The 24,255-nt window shown below is 38.4% G+C and overlaps 1 protein-coding gene across 2 annotated transcripts in view; it reads right to left on the bottom strand.

Annotated features, from left to right (window-relative positions):
* Positions 1 to 24,255, bottom strand: part of MYH11 (myosin heavy chain 11) — a 54,845-nt gene that overhangs the window by 25,161 nt on the left and 5,429 nt on the right. For both annotated transcript variants that reach the window (XM_065732647.1, XM_065732646.1), the window contains exons 2-8: positions 23,218 to 23,576; positions 18,577 to 18,733; positions 11,206 to 11,233; positions 6,531 to 6,633; positions 4,840 to 4,860; positions 2,696 to 2,788; positions 1,876 to 1,939 (exon numbers count right to left, since the gene is read on the bottom strand). In XM_065732647.1, the coding sequence (XP_065588719.1) occupies positions 1,876 to 1,939; positions 2,696 to 2,788; positions 4,840 to 4,860; positions 6,531 to 6,633; positions 11,206 to 11,233; positions 18,577 to 18,733; positions 23,218 to 23,559 (808 nt within the window). In that variant the 5' untranslated portion in view covers positions 23,560 to 23,576. The remainder of the gene's footprint in view (positions 1 to 1,875; positions 1,940 to 2,695; positions 2,789 to 4,839; positions 4,861 to 6,530; positions 6,634 to 11,205; positions 11,234 to 18,576; positions 18,734 to 23,217; positions 23,577 to 24,255) is intronic.

The following is a 24,255-nucleotide window of genomic DNA, read 5'->3' as shown; positions in this document are numbered from 1 at the left end:
AACATATTCCAATCCTTCCATAATTGTACCTTCAGTCTCAGAACTATCAATAGCACTGCTTCAATTTTTGCCATGTGTTCATCCATCATGAATTTGGTTCTAATTTTGTGCTGGGAGCACCATGAGGTTCAAGTTCCTACCTCTTATTGTATGATAAAAAATGGTAATGATGATAGTGAGCACTACAATAGTCATGAATGCTCCTAAAGTTAAAACATATAAAAATGGTATTCACAACAACATTCACTTTGCTTTTAGAATTAAGTACAAATATGATTCTTTCACCATAGGGGCTGCCAAAAGTATTTTTGAGGCCAGTATTGCAGCTATAGAAGCAGTAAAACTTTATTTATTGTCCATTTTTGTGACTAAAATGCAAAAAATGAAGTTGACAGTAGTGTTAAATATTTCTACGTTAGTCACTGATTTACACTTCAAATGATATAATGCTATAGATAAAACTTCAGATAAGACCAGAAAAAAAAAAATAAAGCCCTTTTTTTTCCTAAGGGTTACTTTTTCAAATAAGTGCAGAAGGCTGAACTGTTGTTTGATGTTACATACAACAGATAATGTCCTTCTTTTAGCCACATGTTTATTTCTCCTCATTTACTTAAGCAAGCAGCTCCTCTATGCAAAGATGAGCAATGAAGCACTGAGGAGTTTAGCTACATGTCCATTTACATACTATCTCATAAACATAACCAAGGGAAGAGGCAACAGTACTTGGCAAATAAAGTCAATCTAAGTTGAATTTCTCTGAAATATTTATATTTTATTCCTGAAAAAAAAAACCACACATCACAGCTAATGATACATAGCACACTACTCTAGGTAAGTCACTTGAAAGATCAGGCCAGTATTTAGTACCCAGAGCAGACAAATACTCTGAAAATATCTACTGCTTGATGCCATTTGGGGCATGAGCACCAGCAAAATATTTGTTTCTCTGCAGTTATGCAAGTTCCCAGAAAAGTCATTTCTGACCATGGTGATTTAACAAAACATGCAAAGATCAAGGCAGGTTCAGGGTAAGCTGTCCTCCAGCTTGACAAAAGGAGAAGAACAGTAAGGCATCCAAATGCAGCTCTACTGTCTGCATCACGTTATTTGGCTTTTCCTGTCTCTTTTATCTTTGCTGCTATCAAGTTCTTAGAAGGGTAGGGAGAAGTATATTACTTTTATTGAGGTTACCACTTGTCCGGTAGACATAAACCATAAAACTGTATTATGACATGTAATTCTCCCTCAGCAGGTTATGCTCCATACTTTTTCTTGGAATCCATCTATCCCAGTGCAGCATACATAACTTCTGCAGGAATGCCAAACCCGGGCTTGAGAAATGGGAAACATTCCCTGAGTTCTGGATAAACTGTAGCAATAATGCCAAGTTCTCAGTGGTGATTGTTGGTTTTTTTTATTATTATTATTATTCTTTTTTCTTTTTTCCCCCTCAAAGATTTTGTTACAGCATTGATGAGAAACAGGAAAGTTTCAAATCTTTTTATACAATTGGAAACCTAGATGACAGGGAACTGGATTGACCCATGCAGGATCACAACAATGTGAAACAGAACAACTGCATAGCTCTCAAGATCACATGCAACCTTAACTGCAAATCAATCTTCTCCATTTTCTGAAGCTGTATGTGGAGAATACTTTCCTATAGCTGAGAAAAGGGATCTGAAAATGTAAGCATAAGAGTAAGACAAACTGACAATCTGGTACCAACATAAATGGAACCACTTTCCTCCATCTTTGTTTATACCAGCCCTAGCGATATTTGCCTTTCTTAGACATGCAGTGGAGCTTGTTTATCTTTCTTCCTTCTGCTAACCCTAGTTAGCTTCCAGTGCTCTTCACAGAAAAGGATACAAGTCTCTATGTTTGCTCCGACAATGTAGCCTGTCACATCAAAGTTGATGCGGATAAATTTGCCCTGTGAAGGAAAAGAAGACCTAGGTTGGGCTGTTCTTTTAAGTTATGTTGGGTTTTACAACATTAGTATGTAGGCTGTTCAGTGGGACATGTATATCATCCTCGTAAGAGTAATATGCTCGATTCCCTCCTGCCAGGACAACCAGGCTGAAATGAACTTCTCTGACAATGGTCAATGTGAGATTAACATTAGATCTGAGGGATCCCTCTGCAGAGAGCAGAGGTAGAAGTGGAGAGCCTGCAGGGACAAAGAACATCTGCCAGCACTCCCAGCAAAAAGTAGCATCAGATAGTTACAGCTCCTATCTACTCTTACTCTAATGTGAATCCATATAAGATGCTTTTTCCTTTTCTCTTGTAGTCTTTCACTTAAGTCATTAATGACTCTTGCTAAATAACAGCAATGCCTTCCAACGAGATGCATGCTCAACAGTGGTGCCAACAAAAAGAAAGTACAGATTTTCTTTTCAAATTTCTAGAGGATATGTCCTGGAGTGGTAGTTGACTCTTCAAGGCCACATATAGATCACAACTTTGAGAGTACAATGGTACTGTAAAGTCTGAAATTGATTTTTAGTCTTGTAAAAGATCAAATTCCTATTTCAGAGAGAAATTCTGAACAGTATTTCAAAGGGAGTGGTTTAGAGAAGCTCTTTAGACAGAAGCACTGAAGATAAGAGGGCCACTCTTTGTACATTGTTTTAAAGGATAGTGTACCTCCCCACAACATAGACACAAATGCATTTCTCCTACTTACAAATCTGGAGGAGTTGTCATTCTTCACAGTTTTGGCATTTCCAAAAGCTTCAAGAATAGGGTTTGCCTGTAGAAGCTGTTTTTCCAGCTCACCCTAAAATTCATTCAGACTCAGTTAACCCTGAACTTCTTAATTAGTTATTTAAAAACAGCACATGTACACTGGAGAAATATGTGGAGAAAGATAATTTAAGCCTCTAACTTTTCGTTGATGTTGTTGAAGACTGCACTGCTTGTGGATTTGTTTTCATTCCCTGTTAATCTTTGTGTTTACATGTTTGTGCAGTCAACTGCTGTCCTGTATACATGACCCTCTTCCAGCCCTGTTGCCTGTGGCAGATCAAAGTCTATTAGTCTGTTTAGCATCATGACTGGTCGTTCTTAATAAGAGGGTCATTCAATGTCAAATTATATATATTTTTTCAGTTTAATGTCATTTTTAAAGAGATATTCTTAAAGGAACCTCTAGCATATCTTTTCCAAGTTAGTTTATCGAGATCCTTTGCTAGCAAATGACGATGTAATTAGAATAACTTGCTGAGAATCATTTTAATGTAATGCAGCACAAAGCTACAAAGCAGATTTCACCAAGTCTATTAATAATGATCCATGCAAGGCTATTTAGGTTAAAAATGAAAGTACATTGATTTATTTCAAACTAAGATAATGAATTCTCATGCAAACACACGAACGTTTTATTATGTTGTTAATTGTGCTTGGTAATTGCTAGTGGAAACAAATCATGCAGTGAAATGAGCATGCATTTAATACTCTTATTTCTAAACAAACCAATGAAATTGAAAAAAGTCTTCACTTATTAAAATGGTTTTATAGTTTTTTTAACTTTTCATTTAGCTCTGTGCTTTGAAATTACTTTCACATTACTTCTTCTCATCCTATTTGTGGACTACTGTACAGTAACATGCCCCATTTTAAATAGCTCATGCTGAATAACAGCAGGAAAAAGTCTTTGACTGACAATATGATATCATTTAAATCATTCTAACATGAAAATGAGTCAATATTTAAGTTGAATCTGGAGGCAATAATTTGGAAAATGACAGTTCTTCCCAATGAGGGTCCAAAACTGATAACCTTCTAAACGCCATTTCTGAATTTCTTGTAATTTATATGGGAATTATGAGAGTTACCTCAAAAATACCATTCAAAAAATGATAGCTTCTTAACAAATGGCTAAACTTATCTACTTGGTGAAATGACAGAGGAATGAGGACCTTCCCAGGAGTATAGATGTTTGGAGAGCTAAGGCATGAAGAAAAGTCCACTGAACTCCATGGACTTGTTTGGACCAGCAATGATTTTTTTTTTCAGAGAAGCTGTCAAATGAAGTGATAAATTAAATTAAGGGGCAACACTTTGTCATAGCTGAAGTCTGAGAAACAGCAATTAGAATGGAGGAAAAAGGGTAATGCAAAAAAGTCCCATTTGCCTGGCATACAAACAAACAGAATCTGCCAGCAAACCTGCCTATATTCCCAAAGTATTGATATGCTGGATGGCACACTGCAATGCAGGAGGGCCCACGAGGTTCTGTAAGAAACTGCCATAACATACCTGCAGACACACGCTGCAGTGGGAGTTGCTCTGTTACATATTCCAGCAGCAAGCTAGGAGCATGCTAACTTTTGTGGATGTGAACAATCCTTAACAGTTACATGGAAATGTAAAATTGAAAGCAATATCAAATGGAAAGCATGCAGCCAAACAAATCAATCAACACCGTGAGTTTTAGGAATTATTTCACAACAGTCCTAGAAAGTTCAACCTGAAGTATGGAAAACATTTAGATATTTTCATTCAGAAATCACTGTGCTTAATTTCAGGCTGAGTGGCTCTTTCAGGATCGTGGGAAATTTCATTCAAACTATGGCAACTTGAACACACACATACAGAAGAGAGTGGTATTTGAGAGATGACCCGGCCTGTGTCAGACCTCATTCTTCACCATGGAGCCTGACACAGTCAGGGTTGATTTGTGAGAGCATTTGGCGCTATTGTTGCTTTTCATCAGATCATAACAGCATATTTCAACAAAATCGCTCTTGAATTTTTTGAGGTGCAACAATAGCATGCAGATCTACACTCAGTGCCTTAAACACACATCAAACAGTCTAAGTTACTCACGTAAGAAAAAGATGGACCTTGCTGTATTGAATAATGTGGTATAAAACAAGTGTCAGTATTATTTCCGTTACACAGACATTTTTATCGTTTTTCCTGCATTAAAATAACCAATACACAGTTTCCATGCAAAAAAAAAACAAACAAAAAAACAGAATAACAAAGAAAAACAATCTATTGCAGACATACCAAGAGTACAAATGCAAGTAGTGTATGTGGAAAAAAAAAGACCTGAAGCAAAGGGATGAGATTTGGCTTCAGTCCCAGGTCGGTCTCCCAAGGACCAGGCAGGGACAGATATTTTTTTGGTAAATCCCCAGCTCTTTTTTTGGTGCAGTGGAGGCATTTTGCTATTCATTATTTTTTTTAATGACAGAAATTGCAGTGTCAGTTGCCCCAGGCACTGAATTACTACTTGTCAACATATTAAAGAACAACTGAGACTTTCTCTCAGCCTTCATCTGGTGGATATTTGCCTTTACGCCTGTCTTGGAGCCAGTTTAATCCTGAGACTCATGTAATTCCCTAGAGGAGTGAGCAGCAACTACAGTTACATACTCAGTAAGAGTGGCCCTGAAACCACAAGTTCATTTCCCCCAGCCACTGAGCAGGACTCAGTTGGATGAAATAAGATTTCTCATAAACAATCAACAAAGGAAACTATGGCTTTGATATTGGACCGTTTCCAATAACCTGAATCACAGATTTCTAGAAATTACTGCCCTAAGGAGACATCTACTACTTCCCCTTCCCTGAAGCACAATAATTCTACAGTGGAAGAGGGCAGGCAGTGCTTTAGAGTTTTCTATCTGTAGACATAGCACAGACAAGACCCAGCACAGATGTGGTTGTGAGGTTTTTACTTCGTTTTGCACTATACTGCTAATTCCTTATTTTTCACTCAGACTTGCACTTGGGATACACTGATATCTCTCCCTTAATTAAGCTCTTTTTGTCATAAAAGTGAATTGCTACTTTTTTTTTTTTCTCCGGGAGTATCTGAATAACATAAAAAGGGCAGGAAATGACTTAGGACTAAGAGTTGCATCAATGAAAACAGCCACACCAATATCTCAGGGAACTGCAGAGGCATAAGCTAATATTACAGTTCAGAGAAAATGATGAACTTTAATCACTAAGGTAAGGTTATTACAGAATTTGTAGCAACAAGGTGCTTTATTTTAAATCTGCTTTTCAAAATTTTTCTTTGTCAGAGGAGCAAAATGAAGTGATAAGTTATGGGAACTCTTAGCTACTTTGCAAGAAAATATGCCTGCTAACAAAGACATTCAATACTTTAGGAGTTTAAAAGTTGTTACACATTTTTTGTGATACAGTAGGATAATGTTTTAGTTAAAAGCTTTTCCAAACTTCTTATTTGCCAGGGGCCAAAGGTACAATAAGGATCCAAGCCCTTGCAGAATTTAAGTCCTTCATGTTACGATATAAATAGGTTCTATGCGTATAGAAAGCTATGAATATTTCTCTTCTAACAAAGTACATTCTGATTTGATGCCTGAGAGGATGTCAAACAAAAGATTTTTTTTTCCATAAACATAGAGCTGTGACCTAATTGTGTACTCTTAATATGTCGACTATTTGGCAAGCCACAGACGTTGACTTGCTGTTAGCAATAAGCTCAATACAGTCCCAATATGCAGAAAGGGGAGTTGAATACAGAAGAGCTCACTCACAGTGATGCTGGTGTCCTTTTTGCCCTTATGTGATGAAGCAACAACAGCCAGGTACTGAATGACCTTTTTGGTGTTCTCTGTCTTGCCAGCACCAGATTCACCTCTGAGGGGAAAGAAAAGGAAGGTAGGTAACTGGTGAACTCCTTCTGCCATTTGATGTATGTCATGTATAAAAACAAGACTGGAATCTGCCTAGCTCTGTGTATATCCCAGAACAGTCTCTCTAAATCCACCTGACTTTAGCATGCAAAGAACGCAGTATCGGAGCTGTATCTCTGTCCCATTCGTATTGTGACTGGACACTGGGCCATTTAAGGCAATTTTTTAAAGCATTTTCTACGGCGGTTCATCTAGCTTTGGCAGTGTCTGAACATTTATGAGAACTGAGGCTGGCAGGAGTCTGCTCGTATTTTAACAACAACAACAACAGAAAAAAACAGCATTAACTATAATGTGGTGCAAGAATAAGAAAAGCCATCAACAAGAATACAATAGTTTTCTCTATTGAAATTCTGGCATTAAAGGAAGTTATATCAGTGCTGGAGAATAAGGGAATAATACTTCCTTATCCGTGTTCAAACTTTCCATGAATTCAATGGGAATTCAGCAGGAGACCTCGCTGCTAACAGGGCAGTAGGGACATCTCATACAGGGACATTCCTAACCAGAACTGCCATCCTGGCTGTGCTCTGTCTCTTGGGAAGCAGGAATGAGGTAGTGACTTACCACCTCCCTGAGGACTTCCACAGTTAAGTTTATTTACAACTTTTTAAAGTCTTCTCATGAAGTAAAATCTAGTATCCGAAGTACAAGAACAAGGACCAGATTTACAGTCTTTACTCGGAAGAAAAACATTTCCAGCCTACTCTTCCCTCTCTGTCACATCATCTCAGTTCTGCTAGATACATTTTACTCTGATGATGATAAGGACTTAACTGTTTTTATACTGTTCTGTCTCAGCAGTCAAAAAGGGCATGAAAGTGGGTGTGGACGTAGTAATTTAGCTCTTTTGGCTCTATTGAGCTGTAGGACAACAGCATGCATGGAAATCAAACCTGTGTCTTTGTGTTCAAATAAAAATGAATTTAAAAATAAAAAGAACAAAATATATAAAAGTCCCATGGATATTTTTCAGCTCTTTTGAAACTGAATCTATTTAGCTGGATCCACTACATTTATGCTTCTTCTCCTAATTTGGAAATAGAGGAGTTAATTTTTCCTACCAAGGGACTAGTGGAAAATGAGTAAAACATAAAAAACATGAGTAAAACATAAAAAACATGAGTAAATACTGGGAAGAACTTTTAAATTGAAATGACATTGATGTAAATCTTAGGAAGCCAGAAACAATTTCTGCCTGATGCACATCACAGTGAGGAGTGTTTCTTCTAGCTATTCAGGTTTTAACCAGAATAACTGAGATGATTCCTTTTCATGAGACCTGGGTTAATATGCACAGTTTAGAGGTTGGATCCATCCCTGCCCTGGACTTCAGTGTTAAAACATTTCCATGTTTTATTGATAAAAATTAAGTGTTCTAGGAACAATTCCAAACCAAGCACACCAATTTGAAGACATACGCGTACAAAGTTTTCAAATAAATCTACCTTGCAACTCTGATCTTTGGAAAAAAATAAAAGCATTCTTCAAACAAACTCTAGGCCTTGAACTATTCTATTTTATTAAAGGTTATTTGTAGTTCATCACTACATGAATTGCATTTCCTTTCTCCCAGGGCAATGGTGCCCATCATTTGGCTTTTCCCTGACTGCCTTTGAGTATTACCATATAAGGCATCATTTTACTTGTAATTATCCTACCATACTGTAATGCTTTAGTTACTTAACATTTTGCTCTGTGCTTGCTTTCCTTAACTCTTTGGTTCTGCACAGTTTGAGGGTTTTTCAAGTTTCTGCAGCTATTCTTTTTGAGCTTTTAACTTCCTTTTGAAGTGGACAACAAAAAATTCTTCAACATGAAAAAGAAATGTTTTAACATGAAGTGGAAAACAGATGGGATCTCACAGCTATAAGGATGAAAAAAATATTTAAGTAATGAAGTAACATGTTCATAATTGATGAATACTTGTAATTTTTCAACACATCAAACCCCTTTTAAATGTCCCTGACAATACACAAATCTGATAAACAAGCACTCATTAAACAACATTACTTTGAAGGATGCAGCAGAGCTGTATGACAAGGTCTAGACTTCGTCTCAGTGATAAAATGCCATGTGTTTGAAGAATAATTAATGTAGAGAAATAGCAGAATTAGGTTCAGTGCCTTTAAAGATCAAGAAGCTTACAAGGGGAAAAAACCTAGGAGGAGGAGAGCGTGTGACTCAGTTCAGTTCATAGGTGAATTAAACTTTCCCTAAAACTACTGAGCTGCAGCAGAACTGGTCATGCTGTTGTTTTTATCTCAGCATCTTTCTTTAAGAACCATCATTCCTAGGATGGCAGAAGCAAGGTTTATTGTGAGGCGGTATGAAGAATCCCATCTGTTTTAAATCTGCATGCTCTCTTTAGTCTCAGTTACTCAATTGTTAAAGAAGGGCCTGTTTCTTGCAAGCATTATGATTGTGCCATTGACCATACACACAATGGGCTTCCTCCCAGGAGACATCTTCTGGTTGTCTGTGTTCCTCAGTCTGTATCTTGAATCATTTTCCAAAGTCTATCACCACTATCCTAATCATTCTGGGGAGCAGAAAAATGATTTGTTTAACTGAAGAACCTCAAATCATTCTTGTTGCTACCATACTTAGAAGGAGCATATTTATTGCCAGTGCACTTCTTTTCACCCAGCTCAGGTGGGCAATGCAAAAACAAAGAGAGGAAAAGCAGTTATTGTTGCACAGCTGTGATCAGTCCAACAACAGTACTTGTCTTCCCATATATGTTTTCATCCTGAGAAACTGCCTTATTTTCCTAGAGTAAAAAGATATACTAGGCTTGTAGGCTTGCTACACTGAAACAAAACAAAACAAAACAATGCTCTCTCATTGTTTGACATATTTTAAATTTATTCTTCTTTCATTTCTTGCCAGGATTTTTTTTTTTTAGGAATTCAGTAAAGGATTTAAAGCAGATAAGCCCACATATGTAGTGCTACTCAATCCCTCACGACTCCATTGCCTTCACCTTAAATGAAAATTATCCCAGTTCAAATTCGTTTCAAAATTAGCACAAGGTGAGAATGGGAAGCAGACCCCAATGGTGTGGGGTGAACCTGGGGTGCAGCTAAGACTGCTGTGTGTTTGGGGAATGAATCGTTAAAAAACTGGACTTTTTGTTGAAAACTTGAAAGATTTCTATATTAATATTATGAATAAGACTTAGCTTAATTCCACTTTTGGAAACATCTAAAAAGTAACAGCAGGATTTATTTTCAGCATTTGTTTCAGCAAGCAATGAACCACAAAAATTGACCATTCACACATCCCTTAATCTGGCTACTCTGGCACTGCAGGAAGCCTCTGTGAACACAGCAGTCAATGAGGTGCTCCAAATCACATTAGGGTTTGGCAGACTTCATCCTGCAGTATGAGATGTGCAAAGATAATGAAAATCTTTGTCCTAGACCAGCTGAATCCCCAAAGAGACCTCGCTCAGAAGCCAGCCTACTAAGTTTACTTTCAAAAAATTCCCAAGATAGTGAGCTGGTTCGACACCAAGCTCCACCCCCAGTCGAAAGCTACACAAGATAACCATGCAGGAGAAGGGCCAGCCAGCACTGCTTGCCAGCTCCAGCCTTTGAGATTTAGTGGGCTGAGAAAGAAAAGAATTTAGCTCTATTGCAGAGGAGGCTTTGCCTGACAAGATTTTGCAATTTGGAAAATGTCTTGGGTGACTGCTTCTTGACATGTATCAGGAGAGAAAGAGGGTGGAGGTAATGGAGCCAAGTGAGAATCTGGAGGGTTTGCCCCAAAAGGGAGAGGAAAAGATGGTCACTGCCAAACCCAGAATTTTCTCTGTTGCTGTACCAAATTAAGTGCAAACAGTCCCCTGCTCTGTGTGTTTTGATAGAAGTTAATCAATCTAAATGCATGTATAGTAACAAAAAAAAAATGTAGATGAGCTCTTGGCAGCATCCCTAACTATTTCTATATTAGTCCTTACATCTACTTTTTTTACAATTTAGGTACCAGGTACCTTGGAAAGTTTGAGTCCATACCTATTGAAAGAAAAGATCCCAGGTGACCAGTGCCATGAGTTCTTCAGTTATTGTTCTGTGTTTTAGGCAAAAAGATAATTTCTTACAATTTTTAGCAATAATAAAATAATATGAATTGATTGTACTTGAGAGCTGTCCAGCTGAAAGCCAAGTGAACTTTGTTGTTTCTGTACAGCCAAATATGGCTAAGATGTAGGATAGACTACTAGTAGTTAATGTTGTGTATACTGATTTTAGATTAAATAATCTTGGTTAAACAAAAAAAGTGAGAGGAATTTTTCAAGCTATGGGGTCATGATGCCAATCCAACATACATAAATTGAGATGGCACTGATAATTGCTTCTTATTTTGCAAACAGGCAAATCTTCTACTGGGACTTCAAAGGTCAAGCTATTTGAAGGTGAGAATATACCAGATCCATCAGAATTTGAACTGATTTTGAATAAGGAATGACACCTTAATATTGAGATATAATGAAATAACAGAGTTTACTTACGTGCACAGGATAGACTGGTCTTCTCGGTCTGTGGATAAAGAAAAAAAAACATTAATTAGGAAAATAGCTAAGTCCTGACAGAAGTACTTATATTTATAATGACTTACACTGAACAATCCAGACCTTTCAAAACCTGACAATTCACAATTAGTCAAAAGTACAGGGTTCACATCTTATTTAATTTGTCCTCATATTTAAATAAGCATCTCTAATGGAAATATTTTGTACCAAAAAATGAACAAAAGGTTGGAGTTCAAAATTTTTTTTTGAAAATTCCATGAGAGATGAACTATAATGAGGACAGCAAAAAGATCAGACTCCCTATAAGAAGATTATAATTGATAATTTCAAGTCTGAAACTCGAGTTGTTATTATGCTTATGAAATATGGCTAGCAGCCCACTTCAGATGAAGTCTAGACAGATAAGGCATCAAAAACTAAGACATTTTTCGGTGGTCATTATGAAAGCCAGGCAGCCTAAATAACTGAATGCTGTGCTCTCTCCATTTCAGATTTGGAAATGACTTTTTTAATAAAAGGTATCCTTCTGTCTGTAAGGTATCCTCCAAAGACTGAGAAAAAAAAAGATACAAGTTTTACAAGAGGATATCAACAAGAATGTAAGTATTCTTCATGTTGTCATTAACAGGATTGTCAAACATGTATTGGATGAAAATTTATAAAAAGGTGGGCCAAAATCTCCATTTCTGCAGTGTAAGGCATGTAAGAGGTGTCTGTGCTGCAGTCCAATACAGCATAATGTTGCAGCGCAGTTTAGAAGCACCTCCCAGCTACATAAACTTGTCATGTTATCTCCCTGTTTATGCATTTGGAGTTGGAGTTCTCTTTACCTTCTGAGCATTTGCACAGAATTTTCTACCAAGAGGCTGAGCTCAGGACTTTAGGCTGTGACAGTGAACGTACGCTGAGGTTACATAATGTGCCCCATAACACTAACATAATTCCTAAAGCTCCACTGAAATAAGACTTCCAGAAGTCTATGATACTGACAGGCTTTTCAGTTTGCCCTCTATGGCAGGATGTGTGTTTGGCATGTTTGCTGTGATCAATTCTTAAGTAGAACCCTTTTTTACGACTGTGGAGTTGTTCAACACCGGCAGAAGTTACACAGAAAGGTGTGGTGTCTGCAGCCCTCTATTTGCAAGTAGACTTGATTAAGACTATGAACAGCTTCCATGGCATTGAATCCATCCCTTCTTTGCAAGAGGCTGCCTCAAACTGCCTTGTACAAACTGTAAAAAATATCTTCTGATTAAGAAAACAAATTCCCAAGTTGGTCAAATGGATATTTGAAACGTTCTTGACTTATAAGAAGCGTTTGGCTTATAAACCTGAGATTTGAAGCAGACAGTTAAATAAGGCAGAAGCAAACATGTCTGTATATTTATGTATTATCTACCAGATGCAGTGTGAGCATTAGAACCTGTGAAGCCTCTGGGCTGAGGTTAAGACAAAAACCCATTCCTCATTTTATTCTGTGTGTTGGATGACTTGCAGGGCTACCTATCTGGTTGCTCACTCTTATCGCTGACCTTATATGTAATAAATGGCATGAGATAAACAAGCTTTCTGTACTATGCAAGGATAATAGAAATAAATTCACCCTAATAAGCTTAAAAGTTGTAATTGCTGCCTGGACCACAGCCAGCCTAGGAAAAGCCGTAGTGGATTCTGCTTTGGCTTGGATTGATATTAAACAACTCTATTTACTCTCAGTTGCTCATTAATTTTCAAGCATATAGCATCAACTGCTTCATTGATCACTTGCTCAGCAAATGGCACCACTTAACTGCTTTAGCTGGTATATGGGTACAAAATGAATCTTTACGTTGCTGTTGGAGGTCTTTACCAACACCACAGGACTTTTCCACATACAGATTTTGGAGGAGGGGTTCTGAGCATCATGTTTATTTTTTCACTGTAGGATACTGAACTTGGCTTTCTCTTAAATTAAAGAAATTAAAAAAAATGAGAACACAGTAGAATTCTTGCTAAAAATACTTTGTTGTGTAAACAGAAACCATTGGCATATATTGATATTACATCACAAACCCATAAATATCATAAAGAAAATAAAAGCGACTCCCTGATACAGAAGTGCCAGTGGAAATTCTGAGCTCAGGGGACATTTGAAAAAGTAATTTTCCAGCAAGCCAAGTATTTTTTCATTTCTCTAGCCATTGTTGTCCCTCTTTCCCTCCCTTCTTGATGGTTCCTTATACACAGGCTCACCATAGGCATTTATGCAAGTGTACTCTGTGACTCTGATAGCAATTTGCCTGAAGGCTGCAGGGAGTTCTGGAAGGGAAAAGCAAAAGTATTTGTTTTTTTTTTTCCCCATCTTTTACTTGTAATCCTGAATGGCTTCTAAGATTGTGCCTGTGCAATCTGATTGTTCTCCTAAGTGGGCAGCCCTATGGCTTTCTTGCAGAAATCTCTGAGGAAGAAGAAGGAAAAGACTCCTCTCTTGGTCACTGGACGTATCCTCTTCTAGTGCCCCAAGCACTTGTCAGCCTTATGAAGTCTTGAAGTAATAAGCCCTGTGTTGCTGAGTTGTGCAGCCTGTCCTGCAAAACCTCACACTGCCACACTGGCCTGTGCACATTCATGGAGGAGAATATACAACATCGCTCCATTTACTTCACAAGTTTCAACATATTGCAAAGGTAAGAATGAAATCAGGAAACCAAGTCCTACTCTGTTTTGCCTTGAGCTGCAATGCCTGCCTCATTTTCTTTCCAGGACTCTCCAGATTGATTGCTTCTATTTCTGTTCTGAAATATTTTGTTCTGTATAGGAAGGATTGTGCTCTGTTCTGGGACTCTGAAACATTATGTGGGTAGATTTAGCAGAAGAAAATGACTTGCACAAAATAAAGCTCAGCAAGCATAATTTCTGGGGCCCACAAAGTAACAAAATATCTTGTATGTTCAAATATCTCTATGGTTAATGCCTTTATAAAAAATATCACACTACTAGGAAGACTATTACATTCACCCCCTGTTATTCTATATTAAATATTTTGGACATTTTTGTATTTTCTCCTGAATATGTAATAGTAAACAGATCTACCTCACAGTCTAAAATCCACCAGCTTTCCTAACCTTGAAGTTGTCTTTTTTTCTGGAATATGCTTAACTTTTTCACCAACCCCTCCAGTTTGCTTGTAGGAATCACGACCCTCTGTTCCCAATAGACACGCTAGTTCAGCTTAATCACAAACAAAATCAGATGGTTTATCACAATGAAGCAGCAAGCTGGCAGCTTTACCATAAAAGGGAAGAACAGACTGTAGCCATGCTCCAACACTCACTCACTGCTTCTTTACATTTGTTAATAACTGTACTGCCTAAAGGGGACATTTCAGTATGGCCCTGCTAAGGACACAGCAAACAGCTGGCTTTTCATGCAGCTTCCTTTTCTAGGACCTTGGGAACTGTGCTTCCCTCCCATACCTCCTAGTAGCTACAAGGTTGTTTGTTTTTCCATATTTAACTCAAGCTTGCTTACAAAGTGCTTGCATAAAAATGGCTTTGCAGAAAATAGATAAGTTCCTTGGAGTTGAAGAAGGCCTTGGTGTATCTTCTCAGTATTATTCAGGAGCAGAACACTTAAGAAAAGCATGATCTTCCACGTGAAAAAATATTTCTACTATTTTTACTTCTATACAACCTGACTTTCTGTATTTGTGTTGTTTATCACTCATCTGCTATTTGCCACCTGCAGAGACAATGGCAGAAGGCAGCAGAATTACCCATCCTCACTGGCATCTGCCAGTGCTGCAGAAGACATCCATCCACCCACCTCTGGCTCCTCTGCCTTGGACCATGGTGCCCTCTCTTGTGCTGCATCATGCCTTTGCGCAGTCACACTGCACACCAGGCTGCAGTAACCCACCCTAAAATGAACCTAGCAAAAAGCAAGGAATGATTATAACCTGGAGCATTTTTATGTGAAGACTGCATGAAGACCAGTGCAGGGAGTGTTGGAATAAGGGGGCTGAGTCCTCTCAATAGCAACTGTGCAGTGCCACTGGAACTGCAATGAGAAGCTACTGCATCCATAACACAGGATGCAGAGGTCAGTAAAGAAACATAGGGTGACTTTTTTATGATCATTGTCTCTGGCATCCAATTATTTGATTTCTGTTAACAGTGGCTGTGTTGTTGTTACCAGAACAACCTTGATGGGACTTGAACATCTTCCCTAATGAATACATTAACCAAGTAAGTCTTGAAAGCAGAGGAGGAGCACGTGTTTTGCTAGATGTGCCAACAGAGGATAGGAATTTAAAGGGTTGCAATCCCCAGCTGATGAATCTGCAATAGCACCAGCTACTGGTAGACACCATGGCTTGATTTGCTAAGAGTTAGAGGTAGCCCAGGACATGTGAGCAAGCTGACTGCTTTTGGCCAAGCACTCCTGATCTCACTCTACAGTCTCATGAACCTGAGATATATTTTAGTTTGGCAAAAAGAAACTATGCAAGTTTCTCAGATAAGGAGTAATACTGACATTTCACAAGGAAAACATCCAGTGCCCTGATCCATGTTTATGAACATGAACCTCTCCTTACATCCCTTTACAAATGTGTTTACAAAGGCCCATTAAGCACTCTGTCTGTATATATTGCGTACACACACACACAATTATGTTGATGCCCACTCTCACCACTTCAGCATGAATACAATTTGGCTGAATAACTAGTTACATTAAGTTTTTCTTTAGTTTTATGCACAAAACACACGTCTGTTTTTCCAAACAAAAGCTCAGCTTTAAGGGCAGCTGGGGCCCTCTTCAGAGATGGAGAGATTCCAAAATGACATGTGCAAGTAAATAGGCAAGTAAAATGTGGGTGTCCTGGGCTTGTGATGCAAGTTATTGTGGGAAGGGTTTGGCTGCCATGCAGCTGTGCGTGATTAGGAGGAGGCAGTGAAGTGCCCTTCTTAAAGGTTCAACTTCTCGTCTGTTCTCTCCTCCTTTCTTTCTCCTTCCTTTCTATTTGTTCTCCTCTTTTCTGTCAGGGAGGTTTCCTTGCAGAAAAGACATATGAATCATAAGGTATGAAGATTCATCAAGCATTGCTGGAGTGGAACGTTATTCCAAGCACCAAAAAAGTGAACAGGACGAAGGGATAGCATCCACTTGTGCTACCCCTCCTCTAAGCCTGGGAGGCAGAGCTAAATCCTGTTCTAGAGGTAGTTTATGACTGCAGCGAAGGGTAACCAAGCTCAGGTGGCTTCATGAGACCACCTTAGGAAGAGCAGGAGTGAGGAAGAGTAGAAGAGGTCCTTATGCTGCTGAGATCAGGCAGAGAACTGATACTGGTTTCATCTTAAGAAGGAAAATCATATATACTGTTATACTGAAACCGTTCTTATTTTTCAGTAGTAGATACAGGATTACATTCCTTTATTTGTTTGTTTATTTGCCTATTGGTACCTCCTGGCACTTTCTTAATTGACTTTTCCTTCATCCCATTTTTAGGGACAAATAATAGCAGCGTTCTGCACTGCTAAATGAGAAGGGTACTGCTAAGCTTCGTGTGAGGCTCCCCAGTGAGGCTTGCTGCTGAAAGGCTTTGGGGAAAGAAGACTGCTCTGACTGCAGGGCCTGCTCAGAATCCTGAGAAATGCTGCATGCAGAGCACAGACATCAAGGCATGATCTGCAGGGCAGATACGTGGCTGAGGCTCACAGGGATCTGCTTCTACTAAGTTTTTTTTTTACCTGTGGTTCCATTAAATATGAGATTCACTGCATCATGTTATTTAAACCTGTCCTCTCAGCCCTAAATATTTTTTATATACCTGTCTTTGTTGTTACAGTAAGGAGGAATGTCTGATTTCAGTATGTCTGTTATTGATGCTTTATTGATCTCCTTTGTTGCATCATAATTCTGCCTCCTGCAGATGATAAAATTGATACAGCTCCAGAAGAGAAATGTCCCATAAGTGATAGGAAGAAAAAATGTTAATGTTGTTAGGCAACTTTGGGAGTTCAGGATCTTCAGGGGTTTTTTTGTTGTTGTTGTTATCTGGATTGTTTTGTTAGCACTGCAATTAGTACATTGAGTACTCAATATTTTTGGGGGGAGAAGAGACCTGTTTTGATATCTGTCAACATTGGTATGTGTATCTATATGCGGTGTTTGTTCCAAAATAATAGAGATTTGGTTCATATTTAAAGACAGCAGAATTCTGATGAGCTTAGCACAGAGGCCTATCACCATCTGCAGCGTTCTGAACAGACTGCTCTTAAGTCCTAGTGAACTTCTTTCTTTCAGATTTTAACTATAGGAGTGCTGCAATCACTGTGATCACAGTGTGTGCCAGGGTCACAGTTAGATAAAGTGCAAAATGGTTTTGAATGGATTAGTATCTCCATAGCAATTGCTGTTCTGTGTTTGTATGTAAACGTTGCTAAGAAGTCAATGCTGGGTATTTATCTAGCAGCTAAAATGACATTTCTAGATGCTGTTAATCATTTTTCCCCTGTCAGATCTAAAACCTATAAGCCCTGAACCCTTAAATCCTTAAACTAGAAAACAGACAGCACTAAGCTTCTGGGCCAGATTTGCAAATCTTGCTGAAGCACAGTCATAGGGCAGAAGTTCTGCAGGATCAGACCTCAAATGGAGATTTAAATTTCAAAGAGTTCTGCAGCCTCCTGGTTCCCCAGAGCACCCGAGGCTGCTGTGAGATGGCAGCCAGTCACGTCCCTGCATTCTGTAGATGTTGCAGCCTTGTGTGGTCATTGCTGTAGCTTTTTTTTATCTCAAAACGTATGATCTTTCCCCAGGACAAAATCCCCTTAGCCTGTCAGTATTAAATGCAAAAATTCATTATGTATTTTTAAGGTTTCATTTGTATGCTTTGGGGTCTGAATGCTTTCCCACTGCAGTTCTATTAGAAAACAGAGCACATCTCAACTCAAGGCTCCAAAGCATTAGATAGTATTAACAGTAGCCCCAAAATGTTACTTGAATCTGTTTACTGGGATAGAGCGAGAAGCAATGCCGACAGACCCAACAGCCTTAGCAGCTAACTTTGGAATAGTCTCCACTGGTGCAAAGGGAGCGTTTTCCATGCCCGTATTTGCCAAAACTATTTGCTCAACTTTGAAACCTTCCCACATGCCTCGACACAGATGGGTAAAAGGATTGTTTTTCCTTTTTGAGTCAGTGTTTGTGGAGTGCCGTTCCTGCCAAAGAATTCCTCCGAAACTTCTTGAAAGCCCATGTCTCCCTCTGCACCAGAGCTTCCCTGACTGCTTCTTGCAGGAGTACACGTGCAGCAATAAGTCATTTTCTCCCATGTTAAAGCACAGTGACTTCTAGCAACTCGCCTACCTTGCAGCATGCTCCTGTAGGCTGTGTCTGCAATAGCATAGATGTGGGGTGGCATCTCGTGCCTCTTCTTTCCCTTGTACATGTCAATGATCTTCTCTGAATAGATGGGCAGCTGTTTGTATGGGTTTATCACAACACAGAAGAGACCGGAATAAGTCTGCAAGGAAATACAAGTAAAAAATGGAATTAATATTTTACTGTGTCTAGACTAGGAAACACAGGCATTGGGTGCACTGAACTATGCTTAATTTTTTTTTCTCAAATTAGTATGACAAACAAAGCAGCAATTTCTGGACATATGTGTATGAGTGCAGCTTCCAAGTGCATAAATAATTATTTCTAATAAGAAAACTGTCAGTATGTAATTTTTTCTGTCTGTCAAAACACTGTGATTTGATATGATGCTCCATGTTTGTTTGTTTGTTTTTTTTTACTTCAGTTATTTTTGGTATGTAGTGGATCACCTTTATTTGTAATTACCTAATGACTGTAATGCTTCAGTAAATTCCTTTACACATGTATTTGTGTTCTGGAATATTATCTGCTCAGGCAGATATCAAATTCTTAAATCTTAGATTAGAAGTTTGGGTTTATGTTGGGCATATAACCACCATGTAGCAGTAAAGATTAATGTGAGTCTTTGAAAAAAATTTACTCCAGTTCCAAACAGATCTCTTATCAGAATGATCATATATCTTCACTAAGAAGTTTCTGTAAGAGATTCAAGGAAAAATCTGTTTTGTTTTCAGTTTACTGAAGGTATTCATGTAAAAACATACACATAAACAAGCAAGAACACTGGCCACAGCTGATGGCTATTCATCCTGGCTATGTTTGGTTTAAAAAATGTCCTTTGTTTCAGAAAGCCCCAGCTTATTCAACTGGGAACAGAAATACTAGGGAGTGATAATAGATGAAGAGCTACGTATTACAACAGTTACTAAAAGTAAGCAATTGGCAAGGGTTTAAGAAAATAATAATAAATAAATAAGTAAAAAGAAACAATATTTGCAGTCCTTAAGCCAGCCTATGGCTACTATTTTTTGAAATAACACCAATCTGAAGCAAATGGAATCATGAACTTTTGTCCTTTATGACTTAGATATAAGCTGTTTGGATTCCCCTGGTTCAGGAGTGAATGTTGTGCTGTGCAGTGGTACCCTGCCCTAACCTCAGTGCTGTGTCTAAGGACAGCTCAAGCCACCTTGGCTCCCCCATAGGATCCAGGGTAGCACAGGACTGTAAAATGCCATCTCAAAGGACTGGATCTGGGCACAGGGGTTTCCCTTTCCTGACCATAATAGGAAACGGCACAACACAGTCTCGGCACAGCCTGAGTGCTTTATATGGTATTGAGCAAACAGGGTGAGAGCATCCATCAGCTCCAGGCAGCGAGGAGCAGGTTGGGTGCTCTGCACTGGGCAGAACATCTGAGGTGCTCCAAGTGTCCATGAGGACCTCTCCTTCCTTTCCAGCACTGTGACTGCTTCTTCACTAGCTCTCACTGTCCCCAAGTTAAAACCTTTGGGGAGGGTAAATCACCACTGAGCTGACTTTTAATTGATGAAAGAATTTAGGACAAAACTGTTGAAATGAACTTTAGTGCTGTGTGGTCAATACACTTGAAAAATAGCTATATATCTTAGATAAACCAGAATGACCACGAGGCCCTTAAGGGAAGGATAATAAGATATTTTTTCTTGAAGTTAAATGTGTTATACATACTCGATTACTAATTCCCAAGTAAGTAAAAGAATAAATTTTCAATTCAGGAATTGAATTCAAGGGAAGTTGCTTAGGTCTCACTTCTCTGAAGTTTATCGATATTTTCTAGACTTCCATCTTGCAAAGTCTAAATGACTCTACTTGGTTATTTACTTGCACACCTAGGTGCCAACTTAGAGACAAAAGACGCAGGCTTTAAAAGCAGGAGAAAAGCCTGAGTTGATGAAGTTCGGGCATCCCCATTACTAACTGGACTGCAACTGATACCTCCTCTCACCTGAGGGAGGTTAACCAAGGCTTGTGGCTTCACCACTCAGCTCTAGATGTTCTACAAAGATCTGGAGAAAACAGATGAACATAAGCAATGTTCTGAAGACAAGGAAGCCAGTTAGCCAAGCATGGAGTTGAAAGTGGAATTTGAAATTTCTGTGCCTTGGATTATTCTCCTGAGGTATGGTCTGCCCAGGGAGGGGGATCTGCAGTCATTTCCCCCTGTGGAAAACATGGTGGCACTATCTTAGGGATAGTGTCCATCCAGGAGTGCTGTTCCTTGGACATCACCACTGATGGGTATTTAAGAGAAACTTCTGCAAATACATACATCTGAGTTGTCTGTGCCTGTGTTTGGGCAGAAGTACTCCAACACTGGCTCCAACGTATATGTATAGTGTCCTAAAGACAAACAATTTTACACTGCTGAGCAAAGACTGAATGAATAGGGTTAGGGTTACTGATTTTACCTGCTTATGAGTGCAGGTACAAGAAACTTGTTTATACTCTCAAATCAAGTTTCTATTTTATTGAAACTGCCATTTTTGGTCTGATTTGTGTCTCAAAAAAGCAGGTTCTGTTTGTTCTTAACAGTGTAAAATGTGAGTTAGTGGCAAATTCTTTCTTAACTCTGATGAACAAAAAGATCAGGGTGTTCTTCCAGTGCTGGTTAATCTGAATTACTGCACACTTTTTTTTCTCTATTAATATTTACTTTAAATCTAAGGACAGATGATTTGTTGTGAGGCCTATTATTTTTTTTTCAGCTAGGTTGAATTTTTTTTTCTATAGCATAATTGGGAATTCCCATTTGCATCAGTGATGTCTTAAAGGGAAGAATAGTAATGTCAAGTTTTCCTTGTATGTGTGGAGCTCCAAGGAAGGCAATGGAGGCAGTGCTTGGCAAAGAGAGGAGATGATGGTTTACAGTTTGTTTTGCAAGTAGACAAGAACAAAGCCAAAAAAATCTGTTTATATCCCTCCCACACTTTTTTTCCCAAATGGTATGACAGTGTCCAGTAGGACATCCCTGAGTAAGGCTGGACAATTTAAAACAGTTTTAGGCTTCCTGAAAATGCTATTTGTATTACAATGTTATTTTTAAAAAAACTGTTAATTAAACACCATCTTGAAGTCTTCTCTCTTGAGGGAGAGCATAATTTCAGATATACTTCCATGTTTGACTCCGTGAAAACAAATTTTAACTTTTCAAAAGTGGATGATACAAGTAAATTAACTTCCTGTCAGAGTTCCATGAAACTCCACAAAGTAAATGGGCAGGAAGTCCTGAAACATCTGGTTGTTGGTTTTTTTTAACAGACAAAAAAACACCCACCTACTTCACATTTTATCCATCTATACTTATAGTAATTCCTTTTAAATCTTGCATCAGCACAAAACATTTTCAGACACATTCTATTTTAGTAATTAACACTTTGTGCTCTATAATTATAATCATGCACAGCTCAGTCTGTTTGCCTGTAGACACAGAATCCAATAAAACCAAATGCTGACAGCATGGGAGGTCTAGCTTCTTTCTGGCATTTTATTCTGTGATTTTTAGTATGTTACTGAAGGGAAGATCTTCAGCTACTAGCTTTATTAAGTTATGCATAACAATTAAATGTTTTTTGTAATTATTTATATCTTATTTTATACTTAATTTCCTACCTTCCAATTTAGCATTCTTCAAATTAAATACAGTTCTACTTCTGCCTCTAAAACCATGTTATTTAAGCTCTGTGCTTTCTTTCATTCATCAATGGTTATCATGTAAGTAAAATTTTAATGGATTGAATTTGTTGGTTACTTCTCTACAACATAACATAGAGATCCTCTGTGTAGAATCAAAGATAACAGATAAATCCCATGGAAATTTCCTGGCCTCTTTTATTGTGCAGTTTGATGATGACTGATGCAGATTATTAACGGCAAAACATGATTATGTTAACACACTTGTGTGAAATGGGAAGCAGAAAAGTCTTGGCCTTGAGTCACATGAACAGAGATTTGAATTTACCCGGACCTCTCTGCTCTGTAAGCTGACCAACATGGGGGAAAAGAAAAGCCCTAGTAGATGTATATCTTTGAAGGATATGAGCACTCTCACTGAATTCCAGTGGGATTTTTCATTTAGTCAAACTCAGGCACCCACCAACCAGAACTTGTCCACTGTGTTTCCTTGGGAATTTGCCTGGGAAAAGGCAATGTAACCTGGCTCGTCCATGTGGTCTTCTTTGAAGTTATTGTTGGGGCATACGGACTGAAAATTTGTTCAGGTTTCCATTTAAGTCATTAAAGAGCCCCTACTGATTTTTCAAAGTAGCAGGACAGCTGTTTAACTATCAGAGGATACTCTCCAAATCAATAACATCATTTAATAATTATCGAACTTCGGGGAAGGAAACCCTTTATGGTTTTAATTTAGTTGAATAAAGCAGAAAACTAATAAAGAGAAGAAACATTGAGAATAAAGTTGCCTAAATACATTTTTGGTTTAGGATCCTGTTGCTGAGGGATGTGTACTTGCATGGCAATGTTACACACAAGTACTTATCCCAGACAGCAGGTGGGATCCACTTTGATTGTGATGGGACATGGTAGCATGCAAGATAAAACGTCATATGTGTGTTCAACTATACTTACATAAATTAAGCCTGAGAAGTATCTCTCCCTTAGATTATGCAGCACTGAAGCTTCATTGAGGCAAGTCAGCTCGGCCATATCCTCCACTTTGGAGAACTTTGGAGGGTTCATCTTCTGGATATCATCCTTGCTCAGTGTCACTTTCTTTCCATTTTCCTGTAGTTCAACTGTCACCTCATCCCCTTTCTCTTCCTTGATACTTGCTGCTTCAAATCCATGTTTCTCTGATGGAACCCAAACCAGTTTCTTCGCTGACCAGTCAGCCTGGGCAAGTGGATTGTTAACGAAGTTTTTGTCCACAAAGAGGAACTTCTCATCATCGCTGAGAGGTTTTTGAGACATTTTGACTCAGTAATTACCTGTTGAGGAGGCAAAATATTCTGCTTTAGGAGAAGTAAATGTGGAGTTGTTCCAAGTAAAACGTGTACTAAATCTTTACCATGTGGTAGATCCAAAGCACTGTAGGTCCTGGGTCATATCATGCTTTTCCATGCAGATACTTTTGGATACCTTACGGAATCCACATTTAAATACCTGAGTCTCACTCCTTTCTTACTGTGTCTGGAATAATCTGACACAGAAGCTTTAGGGTGCTAAATAAATGAGGACTCCTAAGCTAATTACCCTCATTTTGTTTATATTGTACAGAAGATTGGAGAGAAAAGTAAGACATAATTAGCACCTATGCAATTAGACTGTCAGGACTGCAGCAAGAGCACCATCTGAACAGTTTCCTCCAGCTTCATCTCTTATTCACCACAAAGTTAATTTAACTCAGATATACTCAAAAGTTAGCATTGCCCAAATAGTGTTGAGTGTGTGCTGAAATATGAGCACAATAATGAAATAATTAGTAGAAGAACAATTCCCAGGCTGTGTTCCAGAAAGAACAGAAACAAACTTTTTCTTGTGAAGGACCATTCCCAATTGCTGTAATACCATTTCATTTGGAGAAGAACAAAAATAAGAGGTCAATAGAAAAAAAGAAAAAATACCATTGCAATCAGTAGTGCTGGTGAAGGAGAAGTAACATTATTT

The sequence above is a fragment of the Cyrtonyx montezumae genome, unplaced genomic scaffold (genome assembly GCF_038088225.1).
Source record: "Cyrtonyx montezumae isolate F1298 unplaced genomic scaffold, pur_monq_1.0 scaffold_16, whole genome shotgun sequence".
Taxonomy (NCBI): Eukaryota; Metazoa; Chordata; class Aves; order Galliformes; family Odontophoridae; genus Cyrtonyx; species Cyrtonyx montezumae.
The sequence above is the reverse complement of the archived record's forward strand: the minus strand, read 5'-3'. Positions and strand labels throughout refer to the sequence as shown.